Below are 26,378 nucleotides of genomic sequence, written 5' to 3'. Positions count from 1 at the left end.
TGGAGTTGGCCAAATGCACCACCTTAGATTTTTCTTCTCCATCTCAGCTCCATCTCAGACACAGAACCAGCAAGAAAAAAAAAAGAAAAAAAGAAAAAAAAGAAGAAGAAGAAGAAAAAAAAAGTAATTTAACAGTTTAGCAAGAATTTGTGGCTGGCTTAGACAGTTTGTTTTTATAATTACCGAATCTATTTTACCTCTATGAAACATACAACATCTGCCATTTGATGTATTTTAAATGTGCCAAAAGCATGTGCGTGTCTCAAACTTTATCATTATTAATAAATCTCCTTGCTTACTGTATTATAAGTCTACAGGATTCAAAAGGATGGGTAACATCATAATTCATGTCCATGTATTGCCACAGAGTCAGAGGGTACAGCTCCACAAGGTTTAACAGAGTTTACACCAGAAAAAAAAACAACTTTGGGCCATTGACTTCATAGGGATTAAGTCATAGCAGCATTTAGCAAAGCAGAACAGAATGCACTATCAGTAGAAAAGCACTACGAAGAGCATTTAAGGCTGTCCCATTTTAGAGTATAAACAGTCTTTTAATTTGCAGCATGTGCATCTAGCAGGAAGCAAACAGGAGTGTTTGTCAAGTGCTAGTAAGAGCTCATTAAACCACCCTTCTTGGGAAACATTCTGTATTACACAACACACAGTAGACAACAAGTGCTCCTGTGAGGAGATGAATATTTCTTTGAATTTACTGCTACACTGTTAATAGTCCCAGGTGTTGTTCAGAGCCACAAATGTTCTTTTCCCAGTGAAAGACCAGAGCACAGCTCCAGCATATTTATATTAATGCTGCAAAAGCAGTCGCTGTGAAAGCCAACTTAACAGTTTTCCAAGGCAATTTCAAACATACACCTTATCTCTGAGCTCGCCTTGACACCCAGCCTCAGCATGTCCTCCTGCGCTTGCATAGCTTCCTGCGGAAGTAAATTGGGTAATGAGTGAAAATAGAAACTCGAAGTCATAGATCTTCACACTGATAACCAGTCACCCTGCACAGGCAACAATATGATTGCTTTGTGACACTGCTTTTCTAGCATATTCACACCATGCAAACCATCAGATATCAGGTATTCAAAAGATCAGGAAAGAGCCAACAACATTCAGGAACCTGCAACACCAGCACACCTTCCTCACAGATGGCCTAGCAAGACTGTGGGAGTCCTCAGGAAGCTAACAAGTAATATTCACCTCCTCAGAGTTCAAAAAAGCTTCCTGTGGCAGAATAAAAATAAATTGCATTGATTTCTCACAAGGACGGCTTTGCAGCACCAGGAAGACCATGCCCCACAGCAAGATTAAGAGAATTTAGGCAAACAAAACTTTGCAATTTGCAAAGAACTACATGAATAGGTTATGTCGAACATGTCTTCCGGTGTAGTTTTACTTTTGTTTGCAAAATGTGTTGAATCTTAGCTTATAAGAGGCTTATGAAATGCTCTGAAAACAATAGGGAAGCACTGTGCAAGGCACAAGGAGCTTGTGTTTGCTATTGCAAGCAGCAAGTTAACTTCCCTTTCCTTCTGACTTTCCTTCTTTTCTTAAGGGACATGCAGGTCTTCCAACTCCAAAAGGGCTAGAAGAACAGGCAGGAACTTCTCCTTCATTGCACAGCAAGGCTCAGACAGTGACACAAGCACAGACAGAGCCAGCCCCCGCCTTTTTCTTCTCTCTGGGCTCGACAGTACCTGAAAGATGCTGAATGGAGAAAAGTTTTCTGGAGCAGCTGTGGTTTCCAAATTAGCTTTACAGAGGCACTGAAACTATCCCCTGAAACATAGTTGAAATAGGTCAACTGAGGCACTTTGCTTCTGAGTAAGCTTGCAAAGGTTAAAATCAGAAGCAGATTATTTCTTGAAAAACAGAAGAGACATTTCTCATGTGAGAGTTTAAACCACTGATTCTCTTCTTGAAGCAGTTACATTTTGCATAAATGACTGGTAGATATTTCTTAGATTAAGAGCTGAAAAAGAGCTTGCCACCTCTAAAAGCAACTCTTCTTAAGCAGCTCTGCCTCCCATGCCTTCCCTGTTCCTACCTGCAGGTCTTGCTGCTTACCTGGCTCTGACCATGGTCAGACCTCTGCACCCACCAGTTCAACTCACTGAGTTTGCAAGGGGGAAAGAAAAGGAGAGGAAAAAAAAGTTTGTCCCAAATTGTCTTCATCGAGGACTCCTACAAGTGCCACTGTCACAGGGGCAGGACCAGTGCTGGGGGCTGGACAAATGGGCCAAGGCAGTGCTGAGAAGGAGGAGGAGCAAAACTTCCACTTTGCAGCCTTATGTTTTTTAAAAAATAATTATCATCATTTTTTAAATAGTTTCTTTCCCATTTACTTCTCTGATCCTCCCAGACAAAAACTATTCCTCATGAAAACTTGTTAAAGCATATCCCAACTGCCATCATCCCCCACTTTGCCCACTTTGTATTTCTTCTTTACTTTTTATCAAATCAAAACTATTTACAAATTAGAAGTGATTTCAACAGTGTCAGCTACCCAGAAATGACAGCTTTTTTGGCAAAAGCCCACTTGCTGGAAAAACAAAATAAAGTTGCCCAACTCTGACAGCAACTCACACACTTCGATGGGTTTTCACACCTACTAACGCTTCTGCCTCCTGCTTCAGCACTCTGTAGATGTACTGTGAACACACATGGGACCATCTTGGAAAATACAGTTTTCCATTCTTGCTCCTTCTCTGCTGTTTATTCCTTAAATTTCTATGCCATCTTAAAAAAGAGTTAATTCTTTCTCTACAGTCATAAGAATTCTACACCAATTTTCTCTCTTTTTTTTTTCTTACTGTACAAACATTTGTTTAATTTCCTTAGCATGAGCTTGAAGCAAGTTTAGCTGCTCTGCTGTTTGTTTTTCCACAGTTATACTGTATTTTTAAAAAATATTTCAGCTCATTGCTTTTCCAGAACGAGTTTATTGCCAGTCAAGTGGCTAAGCAGCAGCAACACAGTGTTGCCATGTGGAAGGTCAAATGACATGACCACAGGCAGCTCCAAAATACTGCCACAAGGCTTTGGCACCCTCTTGGAGGGAATGAATCACTCCCACAGTAAAATTCCCTGGGAATGATTTTTAGGAGTGGAACAGTCAGTGACTGGAGAAAGTCAATCACTTCTCCTCTGTACAGTAAAATCTGCCAAAGTTTGGCACAAGGTATGGTTGAATAACCTCTGTGCAGCAGGGTATGTATGAAAAGGCATTAATCAGGGTTATGCTGAGCAGTTACACAACTGTAAATAAATGTGGACAAACCATTTCCACCTGAGTTACATGAAGGCAGAGATTTAAAGCAAAATCTCTTTTGCTTTTGCCAGGTTGTTGACATCTAGCAGCTGGTATTATTGCGTGACTCTCAGAGTGTTGAAAATTTTCATTTTTCAAGCACTTTGTTAATTTTAGCTTATTAATCCTCACAATATTCTAAGAAAATATACAGAAATAGTTGATATTTAAAAGCAGGAAGGTGACAGTCCAGAAACATTAAGGCTTTTACTTCTAGGTATGTACCCTAGGACAACATGTGCTTGATTTTTGAAAAAGGAGCCCTACCACTTGTACTGATGGACTTTCAAAGGCACTGTCTTAGATACCAGGCTCAAAATGAACTAACAAATATCAGAAATTATTTCCAAAACTGTGTTCTTAAGAGTGACTAACTCAATGCTATCAAAGGAAATAGAACAATATTAAATTAAAATAAAAATAAAAAAATGAGAACTTGGCCTCCAAATTCCTGCTCAGATTACTAAGAACCCATCTTCTTATCTAAAATCTTACTCAATTTCTGAATAAGGAAAAGGAACATAGAACAGTTAAACCCATTAAGAGTATCTTAATTCAAAGCAATGCCATTTTCTTCTGTTTTCATTTGAACTTCATCAGATGATCAGACACTAAGCTCTGATACTTGGTAATTCAATAAACATAAAAGTCCTTCTCACAAAGCTTAAGTTTGAACTATTTGTTCACTTTCAGAATAAAATAAACCTCCCTTTGCTGCTTTTAAACAAAAAAGCAAGTATACTGTGTCGTTCTATACACTGGTGCTTAGTGTATAATATATACTCCAGTAATTTCCTATTATAATGGGCTATTTGCACAGGTTGCAAATTTATCCCTGAGGAACGATGAATCTAGTAGATGGACACATACATTTAGTATACCAAATACTCCAGGTAATGCTGGCTTATGATATCAAGCCAACAAACTGAATGATAGCCATGGTGTAATTATGTAATTAATTAGCTCTATCATAATTTTTGTTTTATTACACTAACTTTTATGCCACCAGTCAATTTAATGGCATTTTAAATTGAACTAAGGCCCCTGAGAGAGATGCTACTTGCAAATCTTGTATTCAGATTACTTTTAATTTCAAAAGATGACCTAATAAAATTGCTTTATAATTAAAATCATTCTGACAACTTCTCCTATGTGATTCTTTTTCTCCTCTTCCATTTTTAATTATGAAAAAAAAAATCCAATCACAAAACACTTGCCATCATAATTATATACAAAAAGCAGAGATCCCTTTTTGTACCTCTCCTTTCTATCCCTTACACAACAGTGCACTCTGGCTAACTTTCCTGTAGAATTTTACTAGCATCCCCCAGAGGCACAGTGAGAAAACTGCACCTTTTTCATTCAAGAAACTGTAGTTGAATTTGCTTGTAGAAATTTGTTTGAAAACTAGTCAAGACATAAAAAAGATGGAGAGCAAATCCCTGAATACTTTCTGTTTCAGACAGACATTTTATATATATTTTAACAGCACAAGAAGCATGTCCCACCAGAGACATGGAAAACCCCCCAGAAGGGTTTCCCAAACAGCATGCTCCTTGTGCACATCTGTCTGCCCCAGCCTGGTGACACAGAGGACTGCAATCTGCAACAGTGAGTATTAATAGAAAGGATGCAAAGGTTTCTCTCCAGTTAACTGCTTACAGCAATCCCAGGGCTGTAGGTCTTTGTCTGTTTGTTGTTGAGGCTTGCTTAATCAGGTGGAAACTGATGGAGTTTTGAGTGTTGTCAATCCCTAGGGCCATTCTGGCTCAGAGGCATAGCTATGAAGGCCCCTGGAGGTGACCAGTTTTACCTACAGCCTGTCACACAGCTCCTCAGAGTACTTCTGGGTGCTCTTCCCTGCAGACACCCTATGCCAGAGACAACCAAATGACTGTGTACAAATCCAGGAATGTGTTCACACTCAGATCTGAGCCAGTTCTCTAGCGGACGGCTCCTGTGTAAGATCCTCTGTCCCAGGAAGGGGAAGGGTAACCATGCCCCTCCATGTAGCACCTATTTCCATCCAGAAAGACGATGCAGCATTGAGCACTAGCACCTTCCTTGGGGTTGGCAAGGTCATAGAATCATCAAGGGGCTGAGTCTTTTGGCGTCTTTTTATCAGTCTTCTGGCACCTTCACTGTCTAGTATTCCTCATATGTAAACCTATTATGTTCTGCCCCTGACACAGCACCATTAGGATACAACTGAACTTCATTCAATGTTTAGTACAGCACTATCGTATTAAATAAGAAATACACCCAGGTATGGTAGCAAAACAGACTCTGTGAAAACTGTTTTCAAAGGCTCTACTCTACACAGCAATTGGCTACAATCAACTGGAACACTCTAGCGATAGTATGTTAGGGTGGGAGCAGAGCTGAACAACTAATTTCTGAGGTGTTAATGATTATGGCATTCAGGGTACCCTTAATGTATACAATATTTCAGAATTTGTAAAGCATGTTAAACACAGCAATACATCTGCCTCTGAAAATCATCACATTACTTCAACCACTCATGCCTGGGAAATGGATGTACTGGAGATACCCAACATTACAGCAACTTGTGCCCAGTAATGCTGGATGGTATGGCCAAACAGATTAAAACAATGTAGCTTTCCAGAAGACACGATCATATCTCATTCTATTTCTACTTTATAGAAAATAATGAAATAACAGACAATATATGGAGCATAAATGGAACTTCAGTTGTTTGCATTTGGGTTTCTTACTGAGGCACAAGCAGAAACATGACATGAGGTTTTAAAACATTGCTGTCAACTTCTTACCATTTGCTGTATTCTTTCTGAAGTTATCTAGAAACTCTTCCAGAAGCTGTGACTGGTTTGGAGGTGGCAACAAACTTTTTGGATCCCTGGAAATGTCACCATCTGATGACCAGGATGCACACAAGGGTTGCTGACTCCCACAGTGATTCATTCTCAAAGTGAGCATTACGCTTCTCTCTGAAAACAACAGCTCCATCTGCCTAAGGTCAAGATCAGACACAGGCTCTCCATTTATGCTCAGGATTTCATTGCCTACTCGTAGACCTGGGAGCATGTGAAAGGAGAGGAAAAGGAGAAAAAAGAAGGATGGAATACAAAACAGAAAAGTCACAAACCAAACTTTACAATGTTTCACCTTTTATTTTTATTTTCCATAAGTCTGTTAGAACTGATGGAAGTTTTATATGCGTCATAAAAATACAACTTAATCTCATGCCTACTTTGATACAAGTTGCTTATTCCTAGAGATGCTAGAGGATTTAGAATGGAAGATGAGTGCAACTTTTGAAAAGATCAGAACAGAGGCATCTCTCATGACTCACATATCCTGAATTCATTACAAAAGATGGCATCAGCATAAAGCACAATAATACATATAACATCATTCCAGTCTGGAAGAACAAGAAACTAGTCACATAGATCAAATCATTCATGCAAAATAACAGTAGATGAAGTTTTTATAGGCTTTTGTATAAATTTAAACAGTAGCAACTGCTGTCTTTCAAGATTTGCAGCAATTAAGTGGTCATTATTCTCAGGTAGCTATTAAAACTTTCTATGTTTTCTGTTTTCTCCTTTCTGTTTTTCAGAGAACCAGAACTAACATGATCCTGCCAAAGAGAAACGCAGTTTCTGAGCACCACAGTAGAGAAGGAGCTTGGAGAAATGTATACAGAAAAATATTATCATGACAGAAGCTACTTTTTACTGCTAGCAACACCGAAAGTCTTGGGTCTTGGAGACTGACCAAGCCCATGAGGTTTCCCAGTGTGAGAAAATCTCTTCTTTCAGCCTGCTCCTTCATGCAAAAACACTTGGTCAGATCAACAAATGCAAAATTTGTTTCCACGGGAGAATTATTCTAATTATACTGGCAGGATAATTCAGTTATTCTGCGTACATTATCCTTCCTACTAGCATATATATTCCATGGTCATCAGGAAAGAAAAGTATGAGTAGTAAAAGCCAAGAGCCATTTCGCAGATAGCAGTACTAAATCTCCTTCATGTTTTGAGACAGATATGACAATGGAGTGCAATGTTAAATGCCAATATGGTACATACCTTCCTTGTATGCAAGCCCATCAGGGAGAACATCACTTACAAATATGTGTGTGAGATGCTGATTTTCATCAACTTGAGCTGTGACAGCAAAACCTGAAGTAATACAGGTTTAAAATCAAATAAAATCAAATTTCTCTGGAACAACGTTTTTATTTTGTATATTTAGTAGAATTAACATAATCAGCTAGTTAATAATTCTCATGAGAAAGCATCTACAGATCATAGAAAAGTTATCTTATTGTTTTTCAGCCATTTTTAGGACAGATAAAATTAACAGGTCTTCTCAACTTCGAGGAAATGTCATGCTGTGCAGTAAAAAGAGAAATACAGTTTGAAAAAAATACGTATCTAAGCCCCACAGAATGGTTCAATAACACAGCTTATCATTACAGTATGAGTTCCATAATGTGTCTGTGAGACAGAGAGTTGTTTTAAACAATTCCAGAAACTGGAAACCCAACCTATAAATGGAGCAAACTTAAATCCATACAGATCCAAGTGAGGCCAGGAAAAAAAAATCAAACATTCATACCCACAAACATGTAGACGAAAAACAGCACAGAGCCACTTTAATAAGATACCTGTGCTAAGTATATATTCATTTTTAGGCATAAATACCTCCTGCAGATAAAAGACTGTCAGAATTTGTTGATACTGTTCCAACCTGTGTCGACACAAAAAAAAAAAAAAGAAGGCAGACCTTGACCATGGTCTGGTTGATAGTATTAACCTTGGCAAAGGACATTTTTCTTCTGAAAATTCCAAGCTTGAATAATTTATTGTATACAGAAGAATAGACAATGGGTCTTTCCCAAACAGAGAAATAAGAAATGCATTTGCCAGTGTAAAACAACCAATCTGAGTGCTCATTATAAAGTCAGGAGTCTTTTGCAGACAGATTTTGGCAAAGATGGCTCTAAAAATGGCAGAAAGCTCCTGAAGAGAGAAAGTAGATAATGAGGATAATAACAAGAAAAATTCCTGAGAGCTGTTTTGGTTAAACTTACCAAAATCAGTTATATTTTCAGTCTTTGTAAGATGAATGTGATAAACATTTAATGGGCAAATTTCTATTTCATCATACACCTGTTGGAAAAAGCAGAAATAGAGGTGATAAAATTATGAAATTGTAAATATTAAAACATAAAGGTACATCATAGGAAAGAAACGCAGTACCATTTGCATCAATAAAGAGCCAAACTTTGGTATATTTACACAGGGAACTGTGTTACACTGCAAGCATCACTGGAATCAGTGGGACTAAATGCAGAGTAAACTAGATATAGACAGTCTGGAGTTGAGACTGACACTATGTCTGTACCAAAATCCCCACTTAAATTTTCAAACAGTTCTTGAAGAGAGTGTTTGTAGTGCCTACCCATCTGAATGTCTGCACAGGCATGAACTGTGTGAACAAGGATGGCAGAGCTCAATGCATGAGCAGCTTTAAAGCCTTATTTTAGATCTAAATCACACATTCATAGGTGATAATTCAACTGTAGCTACAGACATCACTGAGCTGTATCTAAGAAGAATCACACTTTCCTGGTCTACTATGTATTCGTATGGTTCAGGAGCACAGTACTCAGTATTTTCATCAACCAGTCTTCTGAGCTGTAGCCCATAGTTCCTTGGCTCCAGTTGTTTCATCTAAGGAAAAGAGAATGGGGTTTTAAATTTATTATTTGTTTCCAGAATCCAGAGGTCAAAGCAGCGACGCACACACAAGCATATGCACAATCCTTTAGAAGTCGTGCAAAAGTAATTTTAAACAAGTCATTTTCTAACTATTTCTGTGGTATAAACAAAACTTAGCTGCCTTGCTTCAAAGCTAATGTTGAAGTACGACATCCATTTTCCCTTAAAATTCACCCAACTCCTTTCATAAGTACTATATCTTGGCTATTAGATTAATTGAACATTGCTATATGTTTCCAGAGGTAATCATAACTGCTCTCTGTACTTTTGAACTTACACTCAGAACCACCTTTTTTTGTAACTACTTGTAATGACTCAGTTCTACTTAGCAACTTTTTCTTCTCATATAGGAAATGTGTATGAAATATGGGCTGCTAGAAAAGGGGATCAGGTGGGAAGCAGATTCCCAAAGGGTTTGCCTTTATTTGATTCTACTTTTATTGCTGGGTTTCATCTATGATCAGAGAATTTCACCCATTTTTTTTCACCATGTGAGGTCAAAGCCAAAACCTTGTATCAAAAGGAAGCCAAAGGGAGATAGGAATATTCCCAGAGAATATTAGCCTGAAAATGCAAAGCCACTGATAGGAGTTTCTCTGAAACCAGGATTCTACTGAGAGCACTACATAAAATATTTCTTTTTAACATATTAATAAAGCAAACATGAGAGGAATGATTAAAACAGAAGGAATGACAGCATCCCTTAGGATTATTTAACCTCATTTACATATCTCTGCAGCTTATGGAAACAAAATCTACTGAATAACTAGTAACTACTTGACCATTTTATTATGTATAGCAGTTTATGAGTTACAAGTGTCATATATCCTAAATAACTGAATTTAAATGCACATTCTTTTTTCTATATGTGCTACTCAAAACCTCAGATGGAAAACAGAAATGAGAAAATTATAAAACCCATAACACATGAATGATGAAGAAAAAGTGCTTTGAATTGTATCCTTATACATATAGCGTTCAAAAATGTTCTGTTTGGAAGAAAGATTCCTTACAATCACCCCAGCAGAATGAAAATATAAGACCCAGGATAGATGAGCAGAAAGTAGTCAGCTTTAGAGAATGCTTATGAAAAGCTTTGCACACGGAAGAGGAAGAAAAAATAAAAGGGAAAGAAGTTTTAGAAAAAAATCAAATAATTTAGAACTAAATTTTCATCTGATACAGACATTGAAAAATTAAAAGCCAGCTGTTTCCAAATATCTTGGAATGATGGATTAAGAGAGGTAAGGAATTTCATTTTCAATTTAATTTTATGTTTACAAATTTTATTTTCATCATTCAGATATATTTCTTACGCGTTATCTTAAAAATGTCCCAATATTTCAGCTATACTGTGCCATCTGCTGGTGAAATACCATCTCTTAAAATTCCTTCAGCCTGAGCCATACAATGTATTTCTGAGAAGTAAACTAGGCCATAAATTGTTTCTCCAGGATTCAGTATACACCAGCAAAAGCAATGAGGAGATAATTTCTCCCCAGTAATGCACTGTAGACAATACTGTGTCTTGTCTAAAAGTGTGTGCTCGTTTTGCTTTAAAATATGTAGTACATCCCAGATTTTCAGAAACTTGTATGATTTCATAATTTCTTTCTTTCTATATTCAGTTTACAAAATTATCACACGGTAAGAGTCACTGAAGTGGAGCCTTTACTTCATTAAAAGCCCCAACTTCCAGCCAGCTGAATGAGCTTACCTGAGATTTCACACTAATGAATGCCAAAAACTGCAGATGGAGAAGTTTTTTTTTTTTCCCCCATTTTAACTCCTTACTTGTGAATTAAATAAAATATATTTACCACTTGTTAGAAAACAGGAAAACATGATTTGAGTATAAAATGTTATCTCTTTCAAAGACCTTGTTTGCATAATTTGATTTGAATCATGAAATCAGAGCTAAACTCAACTACTGGCACAAATAAAGACAGAGGAGCTAGGTAAGTTGTGATTCAATTTTCTGTCCCAAGACATACTGCAATCTCTCAGATTTATGACACTGACTGTCAGAACAGAATGCACTCTTGGAAATTCTCGGGTAGGATTAATATCTAGTTAAAAGCAAAAATATCTAGTTAAAAGCCCTTTAAGAAACATACATATCCGATAAGCATTTGTCATAGCAGTCTGAAATGTCTTATCCTCATTTGTTAAGTCAACTAGTCCTCATAGTTCTCTGTGACTAATCTGTGCAGAACAGCTCAGTTTGCTGCAATGACAACTTGAAGTGGACACATGGGGAGATCTCTCGGAGTCTGATTACCTGGCAAATTGTCATCACTCATTAAGGACTCAGTGTTCTCTGTCTTGATCAATACTTCTAGAAAAGTTTTCCACAGCCTTGCTACTTTGGCTACAACACATAAATGCTGCTACTGAAAGAAACACTGCAACCACTCAAAATGTTGATACAGAGACAGGGGTGTCCTCAAATACATTATGTTCCTTCTGAAGCATATGACAAATGAATACCTTGCATGCCAGAGACAGAACATCTTCCACCCTGTGTTCCGGTTTCAGAGTTAAAGCTACTCCTTGACCGTCACAGAAGTGAACATACGTTTGTGTTTCCCAAGCATTCTCCTTCTGGATGCTGTCCGGTACTGAGCAGTAGACATTCGAAAATTCATCAACTTGCTGCTGGAAGCCAGGGCAAAAATGCAAATCATATGTGAATGTTGCAAAAATAATACTAAAAAATGTACATTTACATTGGCAGTTTCCAGTGCATATACACCACCATATCTTTAGACATTGTACTGTGTATACTCCCATGGCAAATAAGGGGCAAAGTTCTGTTACCGATTCTCATTTAATGTCTATAACTTGATTTTCTTGATAATGGAATGTAATGCCACTGAATTCCCATTATGGGCTTTTATGCCTTTTTCTCTTATTATTTGTTGATTTAACTATAACTGAAAATATGTAAATACCTGACATTGTACCACAGTAGGAAACATTTCTTAAGAGGAGCTGAGTACAACAATTTTACTTAATTAACAGATCTGAAAAAAACATAATTTCTGTAATTTTGACAGGAAAAAAAAAAGATGACAATATACTAAACTTCCAGCAGAGAGCACTATGGAGCAAGGCTTGCCATAACATATTAAAGGACTAAAGCAGAAATAAAGTATTACCCTATCTACTGCTTGAAATCACATTAATTCATAGCTAGCAGAGTATTTGCTTGTTTATCAATCTCGTTCATATTCACACTCACTCCAAACCCACTCAGCTTGATCCAATACAACATCCACCCTAACTAAAATCCCTGTCATTTTCACACCCATCATTTTGACAATGTTCTGCACTGCACTTCAGGCTAGACATTTGAAAGGAAACCTCACAAGGAAAAGAAAAACACTATGAGCACTTCTAAACCTGAAATTTCACTTCTCTATTTGGGTCTGCCTATTCAGCACATCACTTCACTGTCCTCATCAAGGCATTTCTTTTACAAAGAGGTGCTCCCCGAATTCCTCCTTACAGCCAAAGGAAAGTGACAGTAACCCAGGAAAGCAGCATAGCTGTGATCCAAGGTAAATCTTAAGATAGTCTGAGCTATCTTACAGTGCCTAACTTCTGACTGCTTTTTCTTCATTAGTTTGTTTTCAGTCCCTGTTGGTTTGCATTGGGATGTTTTTGCCACCTATAAAAAGCTTCCTGATTATGCAATTTTTCCTCCTGACTCTGCAGGGACGCAAGCCCAGTGGTCTACTGCAATTAAAAGCTGCAGTAAAATCACTGCACAGGGACTGCTTCCCTTGCTTCAGGCATCAAAGTTATTGACAACAATATATCAACAGCAACAAAGAGACCATATTATTTTGTTTTTCTAAATAACAACTGTGACTGTAAAAAAGATGTAATAAACAGTCCTATTCACGTAATTATTAAACAGTGCAGAAATTTAGGTTGCAGATGAACCACAATAACAATTTTTATGCTAGAGTAGTGCTGGTTGTGGCAGAATTATTTTAATGAATCAAGAGCATTCAAGAATCTTATACTGATTGCTCAACTGTCCTTTATAACTTGTTGAAAATGAAATATTGACCAGCATAGGTCCATGGAAATCCTACTAAAATAGAACTATTATACATAACAGCAGTTCTGTTATGCCACTGCAATTAATGGAACAATGAAATCTACAGCGGTGGGGTTTCACTTCAAGTGGCTGCAGCTCCAGACTGCTTGTAAAACTGCTGTAGTTGAAAAAGATAGTTCCAGTGGATCTGTGGTCCTCTGAGAAACCAGTCAATCAGGTGCCTGGGAGCAAATGATGGTCTTCCACAGCATATATAGCAGGAAGGAGAAAGGGCAAGGCAAGTATACTGCAAGAGATGGAAATGGTCAGACTGAATTCTCCAGCAGCTTTCTTTGAGCTACAATAACTTAGTTAGATGCTCCCACTAATTCAGAGATTTGTAATTACCAAAATGGTTTATTGTCCTGCAATAATAGCTCTTTGTATCTGTTCAACAAAAATGAATCTCAGTTTTGCAACAGATTAAAAGAAAAAAAAAATCAAAACAAGAGAGGATGAAGGTGATGAGAAATAGATTTAAGTAAGGCCACCTTCTTCTGGTAACATTTATGGCAAGAAAAAGTTCTTCCTCCAATGTACGATGTTTCCCCTTTCTTTCCATGTACACTAGTGCTCAAATACATACCACAAGATAAACTTGTCTCTATTATTAAACAAAAATATGTTCCTTAACTGCAGTCAATATACTGTTGCTTCATCCACATTTTCCATCTCAGAAAATCTGACATGAAGAAATTTTTTTCCTGTTATGCCCACTAATGTGACTAATACTACAATAGTTCATTCATTCATTGCCACATAAATTTAAAACAACCCATCCAGTTTTCCAGAAATATATGCCAGGACTTGCAGACTGTCACACACTGTGGACATAGGTTTGCTGCAGGACCAATAGATTACTTCATAATTTCCTCCACTGCTTGTCTCCATTTTTATCATCTCTTTCAGGGAAAATATAGCCTTCCAGGCAGAGTTTGCTGTTTGTAATTTACTGCATTCCTTGGGTAGTATTTAATAAAAGTTTTTATCCTGTTTTGTTTTTTATTGAAATTAGCCTATGAAAATGGGCTAAAGCCAAAGTAACGGTTTTCAGAGCTATGATGAATCATTTCTGAGTTGTCGTGTGATTCATGAAAATGTCAGGATCTTAAAAATGCCCACACTGTATTTAATTCCCATTAAAAAAAGGTTTTTGAAGTACAGTTCAGATGGTAATGTTTTTCTAGAAATAAAGTTGAAATCCAGAGCTCTACTTCAACACCTAAGTTGGAGTATTTTTTGAGCCCTGAAACAGCCCCATTTGACTTTGTAATTGGCCTGTCCAAAACCTGCAGCAAGGTTGACTGTATGCTAGTTGCTTTTGCCCAGATAGAGCAGAGACAGACCTTGAGCCTTTCCTGATTCAGCACCATGGGAATTGAATGTCATTCTTCCTGCCTTGTGCCACCTCCAAGACTGGTCTGTCTCTCTTCAGAGAGGTTCAAGAGGAGCAAGAGATGCCAGGGGACACAAAATCCACAGCAAATCTGGCTGCATCAGGTGATGCTGTTGATCTCTCAGTCTCAATGGGGTCAGAGGCAAAAATGAGAGAGCAACACAACATTGTTTTGGAAAGAATCTTCAGGAGTTGCATCCAAGAGATTTAGTTTGTCTCATACCAGTTTTAGGAGAGACCAAATCTCCCCAAGATTTAAGAGGACTTGACTTTTTTTTGCTATTTCTGAGGTGTGAAACTGAGGCAACTTGACACCATAATCAGTGGTACATTTTGGAGGAATTTGTGAGTTGTCTCTACAAGAGATCATGTCCCCCAGAAATCTCACATGATTTATTTGGAAAAGAGAGGGGTGACTTAGCATAAATACTTTCCCACTCCAGAAAATAACAGGCAAGAGGTCAAGGAACAAAGGGAATTCAGTTGTTTCAGTACATTGCTTCAGAAGACACACAAAAAGTGAAGATAGTTTCAAGAGGCAAAAAACCAACATTACAGGATTAGGTGCTGTCAGTTGGAGATACCTCTCAGTGACATAGCTTATTCATAATTACACATTTCTTAATTACCTAGCCATCACATGAATACCTTTGATGGGAAAAGAAACCACATAGCACGTAGTAATACCCCAAAAATCCAACAATAGGAAAATGTATGAAAGATTTTGAACTTTGTCCAAATCTTTGCCATGAAATCCATTATAACTGTTCACTATAGTTAATCATTTTCAAAATCAGGATTTTATTCTAAAAAGCGGATTTTGACTTTTTGTCTAAGACCTGGTACACTTACACAGATGAAAAGAAATAGCACTATGACATGCTTTCTTTCTTTTCTTCAAAGTCTTCTCCTTAGTTTTAAGCTACATTAAAAAAATATAACTGTTTCAGGAACAAAAGAAGAATAGGGATAAAAAGTAGATGGGAAGACCAATCCCTTCTTTCATCTGGCACATATTGCAATTCTATACACAAAACAAAGTCCAAAAACTCTATGCCTAATACTTAATTCTTTACTTGGTGCTTATCTGTTCAAGCCTATGGAGGGAAGAAAAATCTGTCTGTATAAGCTCCACGGTAGTTAGGCAACACAAAGTGCTCCTACATGTGCATGGTTATGGACTTGAGAGTCTACTGCTCTGCTTCCAGCCAGTGGATTGTAATGCTATCCCCAGAGAGGCTGCAGGAACCAAAAGGGATTGCGACCAATGTCCTGGCCCATGTACATTAACTCACTTCTCTGCCCACAGGACTTAAGTTAAATTTCATTTGTCTTAACACTCAAATCATACAGGTTCTCTTGAACTAGACAAAGGGGAAAAATAAAGCTTAGGATTGGCCACAATACAAAGGCAAAACTTTCAAACAAACTCAGTTCAAAATCTGTTTCTTAGACCTTACAGACAGTGTATACCAGTAAGGACAAGTGCTGTAAAGAATTTTCTAGTTTTGTTTTTTGTTTGTTTTTTTTTTATTATTATTATCATTACTTGTTAAAGGCTACCACGCATGTTGAGAAATTGAAAGTGAGCAGAATTTTAATTCTGCCATCTAACACTGACTCTTACGAACCTTGGTGGGGTTTCAGAACCAGCCTCATAACATGCTTATATATTCAGGAAATATATTTGGGAATTTTAAAATAAGACGGTGCAGAATAGAGACAGGCTTCTCTTACCTCAGCAGAGTTGGCTGAATTCTGGACACTGGCGAATCCATGTCCTCCAGCAGAGTCAAAAATCTATTAATAATACAGATAAATAAATAGGCTAAACAAATTAAAAATTAATTGCTTATGTGTGTTAGGCAAATTCTTTGAATAACCGAAGAAACAAAAACGAAATGAATACATCTAATTCCCAAACCAGGGATTGTTTTGCATTTTTGATTGTTTTATTTTGATGGGAAGTAGTATTGAGGAAATAGGAATTCGCCCTCCATAAGGAAAATTTAAGTCCGTTTTCTCCTTCAGAGTATGTATACACTTACAATCAAACATATATAAAAGCATCCACGTACTTGTTTTTTTCTACCCACTATTTAGCAGTAACTTTAAAGTCAATGACTATCCAATCATGCACTCTTCTCTAAGTTACAGTTTCAGTATTTGCTACATCATTAGGTACAATTAGCAATAAATCTCATCATGATTTAAAGGAAAAATTTCAAATTAATGTTTCAGTCTTGGAAAATTTCATCCCCTACAATTTTTCAGCTCATCTACCTGAACAGTGAGCCTGGCACTGTTGATAGCAATATAATTTTAGCTAGAACAGCATACATGGTTCCCACCAGCACTAGCAAGAAATGGAAACAGCTGACTATTGCCCTACTTCGGAACTGATGAAAGCAGAAACTGCAACCTACATTTCCCATATGCGTAGAAAGTAGTTTTTACAGAGAGGCTAGGAAGTAATAGTTAATAGTATCTCACAAAGATGCTAGGACTATTCATGCAGTTAAATAAAAAATGAATAGCTAAGGATACAATCAGATATTTTGATGATAAGAGCTGCATAAACATAAGGATAGATCTGTACAGTTCACATAAGAGCTTGAGATTTGCAGGTACTAACATTACTGTCCTGAAGTGCAAATATAAATTGCTCTTTTAGTCTCCCTCTGAAATGAACAAATCAGTACGATATCATCTGACTTACATCTGACCTTTCTTTTTTTTCTTTCGTTCTTGGAAAAACCTTTTGGATAATCCAAGACAATAACAAACTCTTTTCTGAAATTTCACATGAAATACAGCTTCTGACAACGTGTAAAACAGGCACTACTTTTGAACTTCCTCTTTCTTGTCTTACCCGCAGATGTAGTCAAAGCATTTTATTGTTTATGATTTCTCAAAATAGTTTATCGTTTAGACTGAAGAAAAGCAGATAAGCATTTAAGAAACTGAGGATAATGTGAGCCTAGACGTCCCCCATCTGCTACAGTTCAGTTTTATTAACTGGTTTCTAAAAGACTGAGTCACTTCACTAATGTTTACGAAAGCCTCCTGGAATAGAAACTCTGCACCCTATATTTTGAATTATTATTAACAACATAAAAATAAGAAAAAATTTAAAACTTCTCTGCTGCAACAATGTTCAAGAACATATAATCTAATTTTGAGGCTACAGTACTACAGATAAAACCATACTAGCTCTAGTCAAATGAACTTTAATTAAATCCGTGAGTGCAAGAAATTTTTAACCTATTTTTTGGAACAGATGTCGGAGCACAATTAAGAGAGAACCAACCCTGACTTTCCTGCTTAACCCAGTTTCCCAGAGGGTTGAAAAGTTGACAAGAAAGGCAGCCCCAGGCCTATTCTGATTTACAATTACGTGCGTATACACTAGTCTGAGCAATGACATGGCTCCCTTTTCAGACACTTTCCAGGTTCAAGGGTCAGTTTTTAATTCATGCTTTTAAAAATTCTTCACTTTTATGGGTATGAGTCATAGTGCAGTGTTATTAAATATGCAACACTCAAGATTTACATTTCCTTAATTTTATTGTAGGTTGTTTAATTAAAAAAAAAAAAAAATCAAATAAATACAAGAATCTGAGTTCTTGGATGAAAATGAACACTTTTTAGGGCCAGCTGGTTGCAAGTTTTGGAGCAAAAAGGGTGAGGACACACTGGGGACACCTCTGCCTGTGCTCAGGAAAGAGTTGGGAGGGCAGCAGGAGCCTCTCTGCCTTGTTGTGGAAATGAGATTCCCTGTCCCTGAGCTCAGCAGAATCCCCTTCCCAGACTATAAAGCATACAGGAGGATGTATCATGCAGTTAAGGCAGTGAGAGGTGTCAGCTCAGCTGGAAATGAAGCTAATAGGCACAGCAATCCTTCCCTCAGGCCTGTTATTAATAAAGAAATAGAGATGTAGAACTCACAGACCAGCCTCACCCGTCACAGAGAACACTGAAAAATATATGAAAAGGACCACCTAGAGAAAATCTCTCAACCAGTTCCCTCTTTCAAAAGACAGATCTGAGCTTTCATTCTTATTGTCACCATGTAACACATCTCAACTGATATGCAAAAAATGCCTAACAGTCATTCAAAGAAGCTTCATCCCAATGCAACACGCAGATAAATATTTACCTATTAAAAATATAAATAACCAGACCAGAAAATCCTGATGTGTTATTTTGCAGTGCTAAATTATCTGTTTCATCAGCTCTGGGACTACAACAATACAAATATGGATAGGTTTGCTTTGTATACCTCCTGTGAGAGGCAATGCCAAAGGCCGCTGTCTTTGGATCAGCTGCTCCATTTTTTTCCGTGAAGATTCACCAATGTTGTTCTGTATTAAATTGCAACAGTACTTCAGAGTCCCAGATACATGTCAGCACAACACTGAATTAAGGATTTGCATGTAGGCTTTCTCCAAAGAAATCCTACTTCAGAACAATTTGCAAGATGGCCATAAGATGAGTTTTCTTACAGATTCAAAAGAGATTGCCTTGTACTGCAGATATGCTAATCCACAGGGTCAAAATCTCTCATTCATCAGCCTTATTTAACCCAAAGAAATCCAAAATCAGACATATATCAATGCCTCTTCACAAGTGATGCTCTCATTACAAATCTATAATATCTACTGAAATTGTAAAGGCAAGTCTGATGGACAGATGTCTCCTTCCCCATGCACCAACAGCATTAGGCAGGATAAGCCCCAGCAGAAACAAGCCCTTCTCTGCTGCCAGTATCCTAAATCCTCAGCAAATAAGATTTACCTGTGTTATGGAAGGTCGCTTTTCTTTTCCTTTTCTTGCTAGTGTGTCCAGTCCTTTCAGTGAAGAAAACAAACCCTTCTTGTTTCTGACTCTTTGAGACAGAGACAGGGTACGCTTCCTGAGAGCAGCTTCATCCCTGGAGCAGATCTATTTAAACACAGACAGGACTTCTTTACAGCACTTTCATAAGAGCAAAATACTGATAGTTACTACAACCTGAGACAACAAATGAAAGTTTCTTTAGTTTATCTCAGTGCAATATGCCATGGTGCTTCTTTTGGTATTCAAATGGTGTGACAGCATAATTTTTTTCATAAGGCAAAATTGGAAGATCATAGGAAGGAATTGGAAAATGTTGCTCTGTACAATGGAAGTAGTTAATGAAAAGAGTCTGAAAAAGAATGATAATCTATTATCCAGATATAAAATTGCTAGGGGAAGAAAGACAAAGTTGGCAAATATAGGAGATAAAAGTGCTATACTCTCATGTTCTTGATAAGCAATGAAATAAAATACACAGATAAAAATAGTGGCTGAGAGAAACAGATTCTCTGTTGGGTCTTTCAAGGCTACTATTCCGTCTGGCTTCTTATGCAGAAAACACGCTCTATTTCTTGCTGTAGAGATCAGCTTCACAGACCAGTAAGGTTAAAAAGAAGAAACGTGCCTGCTATTGTCATAGTTTACTTGAAGCCAAGAAGGTGACAACAGCTTACAACAGCAGAGGAGCTTCCTCATTCTTCTTTGGAAACATAAGCCATCATTTCTAGAAGTGACTTGCAAATTTGGATTGCCTCAGGTTTCTGTCGACTCTAAAAATATTTTCCCTTCAGGAGGCTACATTTTCTAAAAAATGAAAAAAATGGGGGATCTTCTGGGATCTCCACAAAAGATTAGCTCAACCTAAAGGTACCAGAATCACTTGCTAAAAGTAACAACCAGGGGTTTATGTCATATACACTTAAAACTTCAAACTCAAAGGGTCAAAACTGCAGTGACAGAATTTCAACACTACTGCTTGTTTATATTTATGTCTAATTTTATTTCTTTAGATATGGGTCAAAAGTGGCCAATTCCAAAGTCCTCAGAGACCAAAAAAAAATCATGGTTATATATCGTCATGGGTTCAAAGTCTTTCTCTTTGAAAGAACATTTGTTGCAGCCAAGGAAGAGGCAGAAACAAGGAAACAAGGCCCAATGCAGCAATGAACAATGCATGGAGGTGCAACCATTACTTATCCTAGCACAATTCCACATGTAAATACAGTAATAATGATGGCTTTTGTGTGACACACCCATGAAAAGTACATTTGTACTTACCAGTGCATGGAAAGATGACACTGAGAAAATGCCGAGCCTTCCCAGTGCCAATTTTGAGGGACGACTGGCAGCAGCCAAAAGGCTCTTTGGGTTCGGAAGCTCCCCACCTTGCAAACTGGCCAGGTAACATCGCATTCGGAAAAGGTCCATGTTAAATTTTTCCAGGTTCTGTTCCCATTGCTGGATCTGTTTAGATATAAAAAGGGACAATTAAAAGGGGAAAAAATGTCTTTGTGGGCTGCACTGAAAATCTGAGCTCTTCCACAAACCCACAGTAAATTACTTTCATCTGGTGCTATATGGATTAGATTAGTTATTCCCTGCCAAAACACATTCAGTCATATTGTGTTACATCAACCCAAAGATGACTTGAAATAAAACAAAGCTGGTGGTCTCAAATGCATACTGACAAGATGAACATACCATGAACTTCGGGTAGTTTGATAGCCACAAAAGCAGTTACATAAAAACATAACCTTGTGGTTCATGAAGCCTTTTTTTTTTTTTTTTTTTCCTCTCCTTTTTTCTTCTTGGAGATTAGTTTTGTTTCCTTCATTTTACGAGTTTAGATTGTATAGCTGCCTGGCTGAAAGTGAGACTACATAGCTACACTAATTCACTACACTAAGTGAAGTAGTGGCACTGATAGGTTCTGCTCATGCTTCCTACAGCCTCTCTATCTGTACACAGGAGACAAAACTGGCAATGGAAGCATGCATAGTTCTTTGTTTGACTAATAGTTTAAGACATGCCTGTGCTCAGTGATAATCCAAAAATAAGTTTTATATACTCTGTACAAATTACTGGACCACATGTAAGAATGTATACATACCCTGATAAAATTTTAAAACATATTTAACACAGATAGATGCAGATGCATCAGATAACTAAATCTAATTTTAATATAAAATTAGGAAAGTGAAAAGACTCAAATATATACTAGATGAGTAAAATCCAGAATCAAGACTCACATGACAGAAGTATTTTACATACATGCACACTCATCTACACAAACACAGATACTTAAATACTACACTAAAGTCAGAATTTGCTTTTAATTTTTTCTGTTCACACATTGGTAGTTGCAGCTTAAATCTCCCCCACGGCGTTTAAGATACATTAATATGAGTAAATGGTACAAATAAGAAGGCAGCTGTGTTTAATATAATAGACACATTCACACATGAGAAGACAGACAAGATGTCTACATTAGGTTAATGTACAGTAACTTCATGTACATCAATTGAAGGTTGTTAAAATCTCCTGACAATGCTTTTCTTCAAATGTCAGTTCAGATCACTGTAAGCTTGTTGTTAAACAGGTGGTTTAGGGTTGTGGAAAAAGTTTATCACATTTTTCTCTTACATATATATTGCCTTCATACATTTTGCTGACATGCCTTGCCTGCTTCTGAGTGTAAAGAAAAATATCACCTTAAATTTAAATTAATCAGTATTGGAACAAGCAGTTTTGCAACTTAGAAAACAAGCTGATAAACACCATAAAAATATCAGGTGAACTGTATGACTGATAGCATCCTCTAGAAGGAATATCAGTTCAATTTTCTTATAATGTTGCCAAGTACCACAAAATCACTACAACTGATAGAGACATTACCTATTCTGGCTTTCCTACACATTACAGAATCACAGAATCATAGGGGTAGGATTCACTCACAAACTGTGGCATCAACTGAGATATATATATATCTCTATATATGTATATATATATATATATTTTAATATATATATACACACACATATATATAAAACAGCATATAGTTGTGGAAGCATTAGGCATTGAGGGTAAAGAAAGGAAAGGGAAGGAAGTAACAAACTCAGAATAGTCCAGAGAAAATGAACTGAAATATATATGTAGATCACTCTGAAAATCATACTTTCTGTTTATTTCCATGGAAACTACAATAGATACAAAGAGCACAATAACACTATTTGATAGAACAGATACAAAACAGTATTTTTCGGCACAGTCATCTCCATTAGATGAGCATTTTCACCAATGATGACCAAAAGCCTGCATGTCATGCTCATGAAAATCTGCATGGCCATTCCAAATGTGGCTTGTCTTCCACATCACCACTGCTGAAACACACCACCTACCACCTCATTGTGCTCAATCTCCTTCAGCGTTTGGCAATCCCTGACAAATGTCAACGAATACAATGTTTTCTACGTGGAGGAATTCAGTGACATACCTTTTCTTCATCCACAGTTCCCATGTCAGACATTATTTTGTCAGACTCTCCCTTTTCACTGCACAGCATCAAAATATAATGGAATATTGGTGGGAAGGTTCAGTCTCTACTACCATACCACCAACATCTGCCTCTGATGTCATGGACCAACAGAATAAAATAGGAGGCATTAATTTCAGTGTAGCCCTCATATATAATGAAAACACCTCCTCCAATCTCATGCTACACATTCAAAATATGCATCCTTTGTGTCCCATAAAGAAAAATCATTTTTTCTTGGATTTTTTTTTGAACATTGTCCTTTATTCTGATCTCTTTTCTTCTCTCAGATACTCTTCATTCAATATTTTACTGCATGCCTGCATCTTACACATGGGATGACAACAGAAAGAGCCTTTGTGACCAGCTCTTCCTCCACGTCAATGTCTAAATAGAATGAGAACACGGTTGCCAGCTTTTCACAAAGCCAAAACCTACAAGTTCAAGCAAAGTCTTTCCCTCTTGAGTGAAATCTCCATGAGTACAGAGTCAACACCTCAAAAGAATAGAGCAAGGCTTGTTCTTGGTGCTGCTGGACTGGAGCATCCTGTTCCCACTGAACACAGGCGTTGTGTTTCTGAGGCTTTCTTCAGAATCCTCATTACTCATTTCAAATGAGTTGTATTTTAAAATAATCTAAGAAGGGGAGTAAGGTACAACACAAGGATGTTCTGAAGAAATAATTAAATTAAAGTGTTTATCAGTCATTCAGGATGCTAGCTAATCAGCTCCAAAAGCATCGGTAATCATGATGTTACATTTAATGGCATTAGCAAAAGCTGTAGGCAGGGAATTTCTGAGATTGTCTTGTAGTCTTATCAAAACCAGGGATGTCTGGAAACAATTGGAGACCATGAACCAATACCAGCTGCTATTTGTCTAAGGCTTTTAAACTATGATAATTCTTCCGAAAGATTTATATTCTTGAGGGCTAGATGGAGGAAGCTCACAAATAAAAAAAGCAACAACTTCAAAGCTCAGTACGACCTGATCTATGAAGTTAATTTACAGCCTGCAGACTAAATGCTACAATCTTCATTCTGCTTTTGTGTGAGGCAAATCACTGGCCCATGCGAGAGGACTGCCCAAAGACAGCTCAAGGACTTAGGTTCATCCTGTACAGACAATACAGCCCTTTTGAAATCTGTTCTAAAGCAAACAGGAAAAAGCACATGCAGCAGACAGCAGTGAGAGTGGGAATGGGTAACAAAGGCTAATAGCAGCAAGAAGAGAGTCCACAAAGAGATAAGAGAGACCGCCTGAAGGAAGGCACGCCAAAACAAACAAGCATATACAAAATCACACCCTGTGTGACCCACTCAGTTATTGCTGCTTGTCTGCACTGCAGGCTTGAACATCAAGGGCATCCAAAACACTTATCTCTCTCTCCTAGTTTCAATCACAATTTAAACACCTCTTAGTGAATTTCTAGGAGAACCATTAAAGGAGAGGCAGAAGGCAGGCTGTTATTCTCAATACAAGCAAATGTGAGGCAAGGATATCTGGGTTTTGTGGCAGCATAAGAGAGAATGGGAGAAAGACAAGGAGAGACCACCCAAAAAAAAAAAAAAAAAAAAAGTATTCAGACTAATTGGATCCCTGTAAAGTAGAGACAAGAAGGAAAATATAGCAGAGAATTAAAATGGAACAGAATGCAGGAAGCGCAAAGAGCTAGGACCATAAATTATTTAGTTTGGGTCACCGGGGCAAATTAAGGCCAGGAAGCCTGATTTAGGGACAAGACTAGTTATGTTGGGAGTTCTAAGTGAAAGGGCTACTTTTGGTAACAGACACATACATCAGGAATGAGATCTTAACAGTTAACACACAATGTGGTACTTCTAGCAGCAGTTTAGCAGTAATGATCTTTTTTCAGAACATAAACATTTTCTTCCAAGTTAGTGAAAAATCTATTAAGACACTAAGAGACAATTGTAAATTCACTGCATTGTAAATTATGCAAACAGATAAGTTGAAGGAAGGTGCTACAAAGTGAATCTCTACATGTTCAGTATCACTGCTAGGTTGGTTCTAGGTAAACTCTGAACTGGGAGCTTGGGAAAGCCAGGAAGTAAATACATTCAGAGCAGATCACACAGACCAGGGTTTCCAGAATGTGAGATGAGGAACCAGTGACTACTGCTTTGGAGATTATAAAAAGTTAACAGGGAAGGACAAGTCTTATCTGCTATGCAGCCATTCCTGTAGGTGATATACCTAATAGAACCTCCACCTGAGCATGCCTCAGGGCTGCTGTCTGTGAAAGACAAGGCCCAGCAAAGGCTGTGCTGGTAGAGGAACTTAGAGACTGGCCCTGGCTCCTCCTATCATACATGCAGTGCTAACAGCATCCTTCGGAAGGGAGAGGAAAAACAGTTTCTTTTTCAAATACACATTTGCTACAAAGTAAGAGAGCTCAATGTAATAAAATCAAAACCAGCACAGAATTAGCTGAAAGCAGTGCCAGAAATGACAACACACCAACTCAGAGTAAGAATACTTCAAGTAACAAGAGGAAGGAGGGAAGGAAGAAGCCTCCTGAAGCTCACCTAATTAATTGCACTTATTTAAGGTAACACAAAAGTAAAGATTCACAAAGATGAAGGTATTCTCTCAGTGAGTAAGTCTTTAAAATGGATTTGATTTAGTAACGGTTCTTACACTGTACAGAAACATCAGCTCCCCATGACACAACTATCTACAGCAGTAAGAAATTCAGAATTTTCCCCTACACAACATCTTCCTAGATTGAATCATCTCTACTAAGTGACGTAAGGAACTCTGAATTTAAAAGAAACTTCTGCTGCTGTTTTGTATGATCAGCTTTTTAAGCACATTACAAGCAACACCAAACTCTTAGCATCCTAGTTCTCAGACACAATTCATATTGCACCCATCTGGATAAATGAGTCACTCAGTATCTTGGGACAGGAAAAAGACTTTTATTGTCATTTCTTCCTAAAGAGCAGCAGAGGGGCAGTCTGACAAAATGGCATCTGACATGGAAGTACACATAAAGCAAAGGTGTATCACTGAATTCCTCCATGTGAAAAACATTGCACCCATTGACATTCATCAATGATTGCTGAATGTTGACAGAAACCAAACAGTGGATGTGAGCACAGTGAGGCAGTGGGCAGTGCATTTCAGCAGAGGCAACAGTGGGTCACCTCTGCTGGTACAGATGTTTACAAGCGCAACATGCAGGCTCTGGGTCATCACTGGTGAAAATGCACATCTAATGCTGGTGACTATGCTGAAAAATATTGTTTTGTAGCTAAGAATGTGCTCTATCAAATAGCGCTACTGTTCTCTTTGTATCTATAGTAGTTTCCATGGAAATAAATAGGAGGCATTACTTGCAGGGTAACCTACATACATATCTCTGTCCATTTTCTCTTCACT

The 26,378-nt window shown here is 37.6% G+C and overlaps 1 protein-coding gene across 3 annotated transcripts in view; it reads right to left on the bottom strand.

Annotated features, from left to right (window-relative positions):
• The window catches only part of TIAM2 (TIAM Rac1 associated GEF 2), a gene marked incomplete at both ends in the record, with an annotated part of 85,873 nt that overhangs the window by 40,214 nt on the left and 19,281 nt on the right, over positions 1–26,378 (bottom strand). Inside the window, 8 exons of one of the 3 annotated variants that reach the window (XM_079532591.1) lie at positions 6,115–6,378; positions 7,398–7,490; positions 8,405–8,483; positions 8,943–9,047; positions 11,586–11,753; positions 16,340–16,402; positions 19,400–19,546; positions 20,720–20,905. In XM_079532591.1, the coding sequence (XP_079388717.1) occupies positions 6,115–6,378; positions 7,398–7,490; positions 8,405–8,483; positions 8,943–9,047; positions 11,586–11,753; positions 16,340–16,402; positions 19,400–19,546; positions 20,720–20,905 (1,105 nt within the window). Of the gene's footprint in view, positions 1–6,114; positions 6,379–7,397; positions 7,491–8,404; positions 8,484–8,936; positions 9,048–11,585; positions 11,754–16,339; positions 16,403–19,399; positions 19,547–20,719; positions 20,906–26,378 lie in introns of all 3 variants that reach the window. The other 2 variants (XM_079532592.1, XM_079532593.1) reach the window with 2 other exon arrangements.

The sequence above is a fragment of the Tetrao urogallus genome (genome assembly GCF_951394365.1).
Source record: "Tetrao urogallus genome assembly, chromosome: 2".
NCBI classification, from domain to species: Eukaryota; Metazoa; Chordata; class Aves; order Galliformes; family Phasianidae; genus Tetrao; species Tetrao urogallus.
Note: the sequence above shows the minus strand (reverse complement) of the source record. Positions and strands in the feature narration are given on the sequence as shown.